Raw genomic sequence first — 11223 nt, 5'->3', positions numbered from 1 at the left:
AAAATAAGTTACAAGATGTGTCAGGTCCACAGATTGAAAGGAATGTCAAGTATCTAGGTGTATGGTTAGCAGCAAATAACATAAAACTATATAAAGATCATTATTTAAAAACCTGGGAAGATATTAAAAGAAATTTGCAAATTTGGGACAGAATTAAACTTTCACTGTTATGTAAAGTGTCAACTATAAAAATGAATCTATCACCAAGAATGTTATTTTTGTTTCAATCAATTCCGGTGATTGGCAAGACAATGTATGGCAAAAATATATTTCTAAATATATCTGGCAAGGGCAAAACTGAGAATAAAATACCAAATATTGATAGATGCAAAAGTGAGAGGAGGTTTCTCCCTGCTGGATATGAGATTATATTATGAAGTATCTTGTCTTTGTTGGTTGACAGAATGGATGACATTGGAGAACCCACATATCTAGATTTAGAAGGTCCTGGTAATACTTTAGGTTGGCACACCCATTTGTAGTAAGAAAAGGTGAAAGAACACAAAAGATTAACAAATCACATAATTAGGGGGGAAATTATAGAGCCTGGGATAAATACAAAAACTTATTCGAGACAAAAACACCACTTTGGCTCTCACCATTGGAAGCCATAGCAATAAAGAAAAAGAATATGATAGAAGGTTAGACAATTTATAGAAATTTATTAAAACAAGAGGGAGGAGAGTTTAAATTAAAATAATTTAAGGATTTATCAGGAAAGTTAACAACATGGATACAAATATCATCATTTGAATGAAGTATTTAAGAAAGATGGGAAATGAGGGGTTGGGGTACAAATATCACAACTGGAGAGAGATCTGTTGGAATGTAATGAAGTGCTGTCTAAAATGTATAAGATATTATTGGATTGAGAGACAAAGGATTAGCAAGAAAAATCTTCAATGATACATTGGGCAATAGATATTACTTATAGATATGGAAGTGTGGGAACGAGTGAAATACGGATATAAAATTTACAGCATGCTATGGTGTAAGAGAAAACTATGAGTATGTTATATAGATGGTATCTAATAAACTGGCAAAAATGTATAAATCAAAATCAAATAAGTGTTGCAATTAAAAGAGAAAGAAGGTACTTTCCACCATATGTGGTGGTCTTGCAGTAAGGCTAAAGTTCGCTAGGATATATAATGAATTGAAAAAGATGTTTAAAATAACATTTGTTTTTTTAAAAAACCCAGAAGCTTTTCTTCTGGGAATTATAAGGGTAGAACTAACTAAACAGTATACAAATTTATTCATGTATGCAACTACAGTGGCAAGAATGTTATTTGCCAAAAGATGGAAAGAAGAAGAAGTCCTGACGAAAGAAGAATGATTACAAAAACTCATGGACTATGCAGAAATGGTGAAACTTACCATAAAAATAAGAAATCAAGATAACAAACTTTTTATGAAAGAATGGAAATGGTTTATTGAATGTGTACAAATAAGTTGTAAACATTGGCAGGATTATTGTAATATACAGGAAATGTAAAAAATAATTTTAAGGAACCACAGAAAGAGGAGGAAGGAAGTTGAGTTTTGAAACATTAAAATGACTGTAAAACTATTGAAATGTATATAACTGAAAATCATTTTTTTAAAAAAAATAATAATAAAGATTATCATCATCATAATTTTTTAATCACATTTTACATCAGAATGTACGAATAACATCACATAATGGCTCAACAAATCCCCAACTTACCACAATGACCACCATAATGACATTGCAGTGAATGACCCGAAGCTTTAATGGACAATCAAATCCAGATGGAATTTTACTCCTGGAAAGATCATAATAAATTGCAAAGCAGAGAAGCAACAAGAAAAGAATCCCAATAACTCCAATCACCCCAAGCAGGAGGCCCAGAAGAAGCTCCATTTCACTGTTCCAAAGAGTGCAAGGGAAACATTGAGTCTACACTGGAAGAATTTCTACTCCACCCAAGGTATCTACTCTACTTAATTGTCTGTAGGCTGGTTGATGAAGTACTGTAATTATAAATTAGCACACATACTTCCAGGAAGAAATTTCATGGGTCTTAGCAGTAGCACAATGTGTGGTGTTCTATCCAGCCTAATGAACTCTTTAGTCAGAAATGGTGGTAGTAGTTGTTGGATATTGAAGAGGACTAGTGTGCAATGCAGGGACGCGGGTGGCGCTGTGGGTAAAAGCCTCAGCGCCTAGGGCTTGCCAATCGAAAGGTCAGCGGTTCGAATCCCCGCGGCGGGGTGCGCTCCCGTTGCTCAGTCCCAGCGCCTGCCAACCTAGCAGTTCGAAAGCACCCTCGGGTGCAAGTAGATAAATAGGACCGCTTTCTAGCGGGAAGGTAAACGGCGTTTCCGTGTGCAGCTCTGGCTCGCCAGAGCAGCGATGTCACACTGGCCACGTGACCCGGAAGTGTCTTCGGACAGCGCTGGCCCCTGGCCTCTTGAGTGAGATGGGCGCACAACCCCAGAGTCTGGCAAGACTGGCCCGTACGGGCAAGGGTACCTTTACCTTTACCTTTAGTGTGCAATGCCCAGCCCAAAATTCCCTACTCTTCGGACCCGAGTCCCATTCCTACCCAGAGATCCCCAGGGTGGAACCTAAAACCCTTGTATTTTCAAAGCATGGGCTCTTCTCTTAAGGCACGGTCCTCATAGGGAAATGCAAGACCATGCTAAGATGAATTATACCTAAGACTACCGGATTCCAGATATGTTATTATTAATTTAGCGTATTTCTTAACACCCCCACTTTTACCTTGCCATATTTGTAAACATGTGTATTTCCTATCTTTCAGAAACAGGATGTGGGATTAAATTGCATGTATGCCAAGGGAAAAAAATAATTGTCGGTAATTATGGCTGCAGTCATGATAAATGCCTTTTTTTCTATTAAGGTACTGAACTTCAATATAGCCAGGAAGTGGAACAGGGCTTTGAATCCTTCAGATTCTTCCCCCTTTATGTCTCCCTGTCAACAGGTCTTAAAGGAGTTCTTGTTGTTGCTGTTGTTGTTACCATCCACACATGAATTACAACAAGAAGAAACTCAAAATATCAAAAGCACAGGAAGCAAACCACAGTTTGCTAGAGGAAAAGGGCAGGATTATTCCTGCCTTAATGTTGAGCTTTGCACTGAACAGGGCCATCTTTACCTGGGGGTGCAAGGGGAGTGGGGCACCCGGGCGTTCATTTTGTTGGTTTTGGCCCGAATCTGGAATCCTGATTCTATGAGCTACCCCTCCGTGTTTAGTGTCATCTACAAGTTGGATGGGCATCATCTCTATTCCTTCATCTTGGTCATTTACCAAGACATTGAAGAAAAAAACGCTCCAGCATCCAGTTCTCACAGCATTCAATTAGATGCCTATGGGAAACATGCACAAGACATGAGCACAAGAGCACTTTTCCATCCTGCAGCTTCCAGCAACTGATATATGGAAGCACTGCTATTAGTAGCTATTGGTGGCATGTACAGTAACTGGTTACCCTAAAAGTCCAGGAATACAAAATGCAGCAGTCAGATTACTGGATGCAGTTCTGGTTAGATATCATATAGCCCCCATTTTCAAACATCTCCATGAGTTGCCAGTACATTTCTGAACCCAATTCAAGGTGCTCAGGTTGGTGTTCACAGCCCTATATGATTCAGGCCCCAAATACCTGCATGACTGCCGCCTTTTGGGTGCTGGCATTGCTCAGCTAATAGGGCGGGGAACTCTGAATCTCAAGGTGGTGGGTTCAAGCCCCACATTGGGTGAAAGATTCCTGCATGACAGGGGGTTGAACTAGATTACCCTCATGGTCCCTTCCAACTCTACAATTCCCTACAGGCCCTTTCAGGTGCTAAGGTGGGCAAAGGGGGCTCTCTTGGTAGCACCATGTTGGGATACTGCCAGGGAGACAAAAGCCATCATGGCCCCCAAGCCGCCTCCGGACGTCCATCGATCTCCCGTAGATACAGTATCAGTCAATTAGCGACACGAAGCCTCGGAAATAGCTTTCCACATTCCAGAGCTCATGCACGCTCTATCAGCAGAGTTCACACAACGAAAGATGCACTCAGGAGAGCATATTTACAAGTTTATTCAGCGTTGGTCAAAACATGACTGCCTGCTCCGATGTTCAGACACAGAGAGAAAATGAAAGCATATACAAACAGAAACTTCCTGTGAGCAGGAAATACGTAGGCTGTGACTCACAACAGCCTGTCCCCTTTTTATAAGGTGGAACGGAAATATCCTAACACACCACTGCCCTCAAAAGCTCAGGGGGCTTGTGGAGGGCATCCTCTGTGGTGGCCCCTAAGTTGTGAAACTTTCTCCCTGCAGAGGTTCAACTGGCACCTTCAACAGAAATCTTTCAGGTAGCATTGAAGAGGCACCTCTTTACTTTGGTTCTTCATACTTCAGGTGTATATTTTCTGAACCCCACTTTATTTCTGTGACTGTCAATTGCTTTAAACTGTTTTTAATACTGTGCTTCATTCTGGAGATTTGTACTGCTCAAGACAGGAAGCTGGGCTAGACTGCAGATGTGTCAGAGGCATAATTTTCCTAGCTTGCATTTTGAAGGGTAATTATGCTATACAGGTCACAATCACAATAAAGGATTCCATCCATTTAATTTGTTTAATGAAGGTAAACAACAATTACAGATGGTGAATGAAGTCAAAGCTACTGTATAACTTTGAGGGGGTAATGATACTTTTCTCATTCTTATAGAACATGGACATCCAATACCGGCTACAGATTTGCAGTATTTTGGCATGTTTAAGATGTTTCATGGAACCACATAAAAATTTGAAGCAATGTGAGCCATCAGGATATATATTTTTGTATATTATTTATTGGAAAAGTACAAGATTACAAACGTACAGATAAAACAGGAAGAAACAAGAAATGGTGCCCATGTAGAAAACAAAACAGAACAACAACAAAAATGATATATATCAGGATACATTGAGCTGCTCAAGGTTTATTGGCAACTGTGTATGAAAACTGGTATGTAATTTTAAAATATAATTTATTCATTAAATTCATTTGCCACCTGTCAACAACAGGACAGCATACGCCAATCAAAGCAATGCATAAAATGAAACCATACCAATATAGTGATTTTTAAAAAAAATACTCTGCTTTTACAAAATACCAAAAACAAAAGCCCATGTTTAATATTCAAAATGTCCAAGAGCAGGGATCTGGACTGTGCTGAGAACGTACTGACACCAGCCTTCAGGTGGGACATGGGGGAACAGAGAACAGGGCCGGACCTTCCATTTGGCAGAGTGAAATGACTGCCTCAGGTGGCAGATTCAGGGGAAAAAGCAGCAGCACATGGCTGTCCCTCCTGTGCCTCCCAATGATTGCTCTGTGGCTGCTCAACCTGTCTTGGGAACCCAGCTCTGGCTTGCTGCCTCAGGTGCTGTGGAGGATTCTATCCCATCACCAGTGCAAGTAAGATTCAGCTGCCAGCCCAGCTGGCTCCTGTCCCTGAAATGGGAATGGGGTACCATCTTGAAGCGGTAAAATGGCAGGCCCTGGCTAAGGGAACAAACTTCCAGATGAGGAGGAGCGAACTTATGGCCCTCCAGATTTATTGGACTCCATCTTCCACCAGTTCGTTAAGGGTTCTTGGAACTGTAGCACTCTGAGGGGTTAACTACACTTCCCAGGGTTCTTTGGGGGAAGCCATGTGCTTTTAAAAAAATAATAATATGTGAACTTCATGCACATCCCTAGTCCTGAATCTTCCCATTCTCCAGGCTTCATTGGATGACGCCCATTAGATTCTAATATCATGGGAACTTGGGGAATTTGCTATTAAGTCGAAATTTGCAAGATCCAGGACCTGCAATTAGGAATCGCAAGCTATGTGGAATCCAGTGGCCAACCTATTTAGCTTGAAATTGCTTTGCCACCTTTGCAGCACCTTCTTGCATGTTTCCCTGTGGTATTTTTAGAACTGGGGTCACGCAAGGCCCTCTGGGACAATAATTCTCACTTCAGACCAGTAGTTCCAAGGAGGTGGGAGATCGTACACAGAAGGCTCAGTGTTTGGTTTGAACAAGGACGGCTCAGTTTGTCGATCAGCTACAAGCATGCCTGTGTTTCTGCACAGAAATAAGAAATGCTGCAAATGGGGGTTGGAGGGTAGGAAAAGAAAGGTCGGTTATTCAAGCACCAAGAAATCAGGTGATGCCATAATGACTGGTGTATGTCTCGGAGGCTGGTTGAGAAAGAAAAAGACAGTGCTTAAAAATGTGGTGCTGATAACATTAGAAGGAGGCTGTTCAGTGCAAATTTGCACACAGGTCATAGAATCATAGAACTGAAGAGTTGGAAGAGACCCTGAGGATTATCTAGTCCAATCCACTGCAAGGCAGAAATATGCAGCTGTCCCATATTAGATAGAGAGCCAGTGTGGTGTAGCGGTTAAGAGCGGTGGACTTGTAATCTGGTGAACCGGGTTCAGATCTCCGCTCCTCCACATGCAGCTGCGGGGTGACCTTGGGCCAGTCACACTTCTTTGAAGTCTCTCAGCCTCACTCAGCTCACAGAGTGTTTGTTGTGGGGGAGGAAGGGAAAGGAGATTGTTAGCCGCTTTGAGACTCCTTCGGGTAGTGATAAAGCGGGATATCAAATCCAAACTCTTCTACTCTTCATATGTGGAGCGAACCCACAACCTTGGCAATATCAGCACCATGCTCTAACCAATGCCTCAGATCAATTTTACATATACAATTTTCTTCTCTTTTCTTAGCGCTAAATGCATAGTCTTTAAAAACAAATCATTATTCACTGCCACTTTGTTAGGTTTTGAGCCTTCAGGGCTCAGGCAGCATTTAAATCAGCCTATGATTCTGTCTCACAAATCCTGGTGCTCTTCAGATGTTTTGTCTCCAGGGAGAAAGCTGGAGCTGATGGGGGCTTCTAGTTCAAAACCTCTTGAGGACACCAAACTGCGGAAGGATGATTTGAAAGTATCCCAATGGTCCACTGATGTGATATCTATTGCTTGCAAGGTCAGAAATGCCCTTTTCAGGCCCAGATGTTATACAACCCTCCTAGCTGCACCAATGTACAGTGTACAGCTGCTATCACACAGCACCGAGGTGGAGCAACTCATGGTTTTCCAGCTGTTCGTGGATTCCAGCTCCCATAAACACCAGCCAGCAGGGCCCAATGGTCAAGGTGGTCCAGCAAAATCTGGAAAACCACAGTTGCGCCACCAGTCACCTGGGCTGTGGTGTTTTTCATGCTCATTAGAATTTCTCATCCTGACATATATTTTTTTTTTTGCAGACACTGACCTACGATTTCAAAGTATGGGTACTAGGACTGTTGCTTTGATTGGCTTAGCTAGTTGTATTCTCTAGAACTCCTAGGTTGACTTTGTTGGGGGGGGGGAATGCTAATCGTTTGGTACACTCTAGGAGTTGAAATAAATAAATGACACTGAGAAAGCCAGCTGACATTTGTGATCTGGCTGCCAGACGACGTTCAGAATTAAAGTGTTCAAATGAAGGTTCAGAGTTGCCTTTTCACCAAAGATAATCAGTGATCTTTTTAGATTAGTTCAAGGACTTTGTGGCAATGTTTTATGGGGGGAAATGTAGGAATTAAGTGCAGTTTTGCAGAGGTTTGTCCACAGTATACAAATGTTTCTCAGGGACATGGCCGGCTATTCCGGTTTTGATGTCAAGAGGCTATGAAATTAAGTCCTGCCTTTTTCTGCCTGCATTGCAGAAGCAGTCAAGTAGAGCAGGTAAGGAGGAAGGGAGAGAGGGGAGCAGCACATCTGGGTAAAAGGTGAGGTGTCATAACTGGTACTGTATACAAGATGGCTAAGGCTCTCATGCATTCTTCTGTGAGCCGTTTCCCTATATTGTGTCCTCTATTCCAGGAATCCCTGTATTGCAGTCAAATTATACAGACCTGTGTGGTGTGTAATTAAGCAAGTTTGTGTGGGCAGAACAGGTCAAATTTTATTTGGTTACTTGGTAGGTAGCATGCAGTGTTGCAATAGGAGAGATTGCTAGGTAGCTATGAGAGTGATTGGGTGCTTGAAGGAAGTGAATGAATGCTTCTGCAAAATTGTTCCATATAAGATCTGGTGTTGTTCATGGGACTTAATGCAGTATAGTTATCATTCAGCTGATTGGTAAAGGTAAAGGGTAAAGGGTCCCCAACCATTAGGTCCAGTTGTGGCCGACTCTCACTTTATTGGCCGAGGGAGCTGGTGTACAGCTTCCGGGTCATGTGGCCAGCATGACTAAGCTGCTTCTGGCGAACCAGAGCAGTACACGGAAACGCCATTTACCTTCTACTTGCACTTTGATGTGCTTTCGAACTGCTAGGTTGGCAGGAGCAGGGACTGAGCAATGGGCGCTCACCCCATCACAGGGATTCAAACCGCTGACCTTCTGATCGGCAAGTCCTAGGCTCTGTGCCCACAGTGCCACCTGCGTTCAGCTTATAGTTTTGTGTTAAAAGCTTTCCATACGCTCACTATAATGGATATAAGCTATTACAGTCGTACCTTGGTTCTTGAACGCCTTGGTACTCATACGTTTTGGGTCCTGAATGCCAAAAACCCGGAAGTAAGTGATCCGGTTTTCGAACGTTCTTTGAACCCGAACATCTGACGTAGCTTCCGTGGCTTCTGATTGAGTGCAGAAAGTTCCTGCAACCAATCGGAAGCCACACCTTGGTTTTCGAATGTTTTCGGAAGTCGATTGGACTTCCGGAACGGATTACGTTAGAGAACCAAGGTACAACTGTAACTGGGGAAAGCCCATAAATGTCCCTGTGTGGAGCTCCTTCTGAGGAGTCCCTCCCTGGACCACCTCCTGGACCATCCTGGGATCTTTAGATGAAGGGTGGTATACAAATTTTAATGATGGTGATTGGATGCAAAGTCCAAAAATTTGCCTGATTTCCAGTATTCTATTAAGTAAAGCTAGAATGTTTATAGCAGGCAATAATATGATTTTCACTCAGTGCACGTAGCCTATGTATGAGCCATACAGTTGCTGAGCATAGCTTCAGTGTGTGGTTTGATAGTGTGTATGTGTTTTACAGTTTATGCTATACCCCCTTGGCTCTTTCTCATGTTATCTAAGATTTATATGCTGCTTAATTAAAAAGAAAAAAAAAGAAATCTAAGTGGCTTACGTGAAATAATACAGAATATTCAGAAAATACCAACAAATCTAAACTTTAAAAATAAGCAGGCATCATGCAATTGTCAACAAATGGATAAAATCAACAGCTCTGCATAACAAAATCAGAGGACTGTCTACAGAGAAGAAAAACGTAGCAGGCATCAGAAAGCTATCATTATCGATAGACAGGAAGTATGGGCGAAGAGGTGCTGCGGCAATCAAAAGTGACTTTGTATCAGATGCAGAGCAAACATTGTGGGCAATTGTGAAAGTGCCGATTCCAGAGATGAAAGTGGTTGAGTGGGAACCTATTGGGGCGTGGTGATCATCCAAGAAAGCTTCTCCAAAATTGTAGAGGGTTATCAGTGTTGAGGTTTATTGAATTTCGCCTGATAAGAAGTTGGCAGCTCATGCAAATCTTTGATGTGTTGTAATATGCTGATGGGGACCAGGGGCGATCAGCAGCGGGGGAGGGGCGATGCGCCCATGGGGGTGCTGTGGCGATCAGTGCATGTGGTGAGCTGCCATTGGAGTCCGCCTGGCGGATGCAAGCCCCACGCTACCTTTTCGGGCGAGCTGCAGGCCAGGCCCAGCAGTAAGTGCCGACCCCCACGGTGTCACACACAGCCCTCAGGAATGACACCCAGGGTGGGCTGCACCCCCCCCCCAAAAAAAATCCCCCTTCCTACGCCCCTGATGGGGGTCTCACTTCTGCCAGCGATTCTGCCGAGGCATTCTGTGTAACTGCAATTTCCAAACCGAGTACAGTGGAAGCCCCACACGGAATGCATTGCGGTAATCCATTTCTCAGGAGCATAGTGCTGTAGAAATCACACACCTTCACACGTTTCCCCAAGAAATCACACACCTTCATATATTACCCATAAGGTGGTCATAAATGTGTTCCTAAAACCAGAAGTGTCAATATGTGCCAAAGACACCCACACCTGACGTTATCGCAAGTTTGTCTTTATTTACTTTCTTTTGCTGTTTGTTTTACATAAAGTTATTTGCCTCTGCAAACCTTTTATTTTACTATAAGTGTTTAGTTACACGTCTTTAGAAGGATACAATCTCCATACATCTCCTATGAACTCAATAAAGAAATTATAGAGAAACGTCAATTGTTATTAAGCAAACCATTGAAACGATGTATAAATATATATTCCATGTGGTTTTTGGTTGTAACTGTATTTTGGTCGTAACAAAAAAGCAATGTATCAAAAGGGACCTGACCACAGATTTCCCAGAGGAGAAATCTTCTGATCATAACCTTCTTCCTCGGCCATTCCAGGAACTTTGCATCAACACTGAGCCTGCAGCAAACAAGAAGAATTAATTCCCATATCACACCCAGTTTCTGGGGATTCTTTCCCCAGAATCCGACTATCAACTTACCTTTTAAACCCAGCAGGACTCTTTTGCACCTTCCCTGACAAATGTAAATTAGTTTGCACCTGTGTCTTTTCATTTCTGCACCCGTGCAATCGTTTTTTGGACTCCTCACCTATGTACCCACATATAACCCAATCTCTCACACCCACAACCCAAAAATGTAGTGTACCTACCTTACCATAGTAAATAAAAGTGTTACTCACCTGTAGGTGGGGTTCTTCCTTTTGCTTTGCCTTGGGGGAACTCAGTTGCAACTGAAATAAAGGATCATAGCTTAAGGCTGCCTTGTTTTTGTCTCTTTGGTTGCCTGCTTTTCCAAACCTTGATACAGTGGTACCTCGGATTAAGTACTTAATTCGTTCTGGAGGTCCATTCTTAACCTGAAACTGTTCTTAACCTGAAGCACCACTTTAGCTAATGGGGCCCCCCACTGCTGCACCGCTGCGACACGATTTCTGTTCTCATCCTGAAGCAAAGTTCTTAACCCGAGGTACTATTTCTAGGTTAGCTGAGGCTGTAACCTGAAACGTATGTAACATGAAGCATATGTAACCTGAGGTACCACTGCATTGTAATTTTTCCAACAATAGGAGTCAACTGCTAGGGGCCAAGGTCCCTTTGACACACTGCCACCCCCGCAAGTTGATGGGCATTGCTGTTCAAATGGT

The 11223-nt window shown here is 42.5% G+C and overlaps 1 protein-coding gene and 2 long non-coding RNA genes across 3 annotated transcripts in view; 2 read left to right on the top strand and 1 right to left on the bottom strand.

Annotated features, from left to right (window-relative positions):
- The window catches only part of LOC310850790 (arylacetamide deacetylase-like 3), a gene marked incomplete at its 5' end in the record, with an annotated part of 19625 nt that extends 17737 nt beyond the window's left edge, over nt 1–1888 (bottom strand). Inside the window, one exon of the mRNA XM_083752742.1 lies at nt 1712–1888. Coding sequence (XP_083608868.1) covers nt 1712–1888 — 177 coding nt within the window. The remainder of the gene's footprint in view (nt 1–1711) is intronic.
- The window catches only part of LOC310850914, a 17538-nt gene extending 12607 nt beyond the window's left edge, over nt 1–4931 (top strand). The window contains exons 2-3 of the long non-coding RNA XR_014567469.1: nt 1665–1955; nt 4719–4931. This is a non-coding gene — a long non-coding RNA (uncharacterized lncRNA). The remainder of the gene's footprint in view (nt 1–1664; nt 1956–4718) is intronic.
- Nucleotides 4932–7665: 2734 nt separating this feature from the next.
- LOC310850944 lies at nt 7666–10833 on the top strand. The gene is made up of 2 exons (XR_014567499.1): nt 7666–7761; nt 10455–10833. It is a non-coding gene; the product is annotated as an uncharacterized lncRNA (long non-coding RNA).
- Nucleotides 10834–11223: the final 390 nt, after the last annotated feature.

Source organism: Podarcis gaigeae (assembly GCF_964106915.1).
Source record: "Podarcis gaigeae genome assembly, chromosome: 8".
NCBI classification, from domain to species: domain Eukaryota; kingdom Metazoa; phylum Chordata; class Lepidosauria; order Squamata; family Lacertidae; genus Podarcis; species Podarcis gaigeae.
Note: the sequence above shows the minus strand (reverse complement) of the source record. Positions and strands in the feature narration are given on the sequence as shown.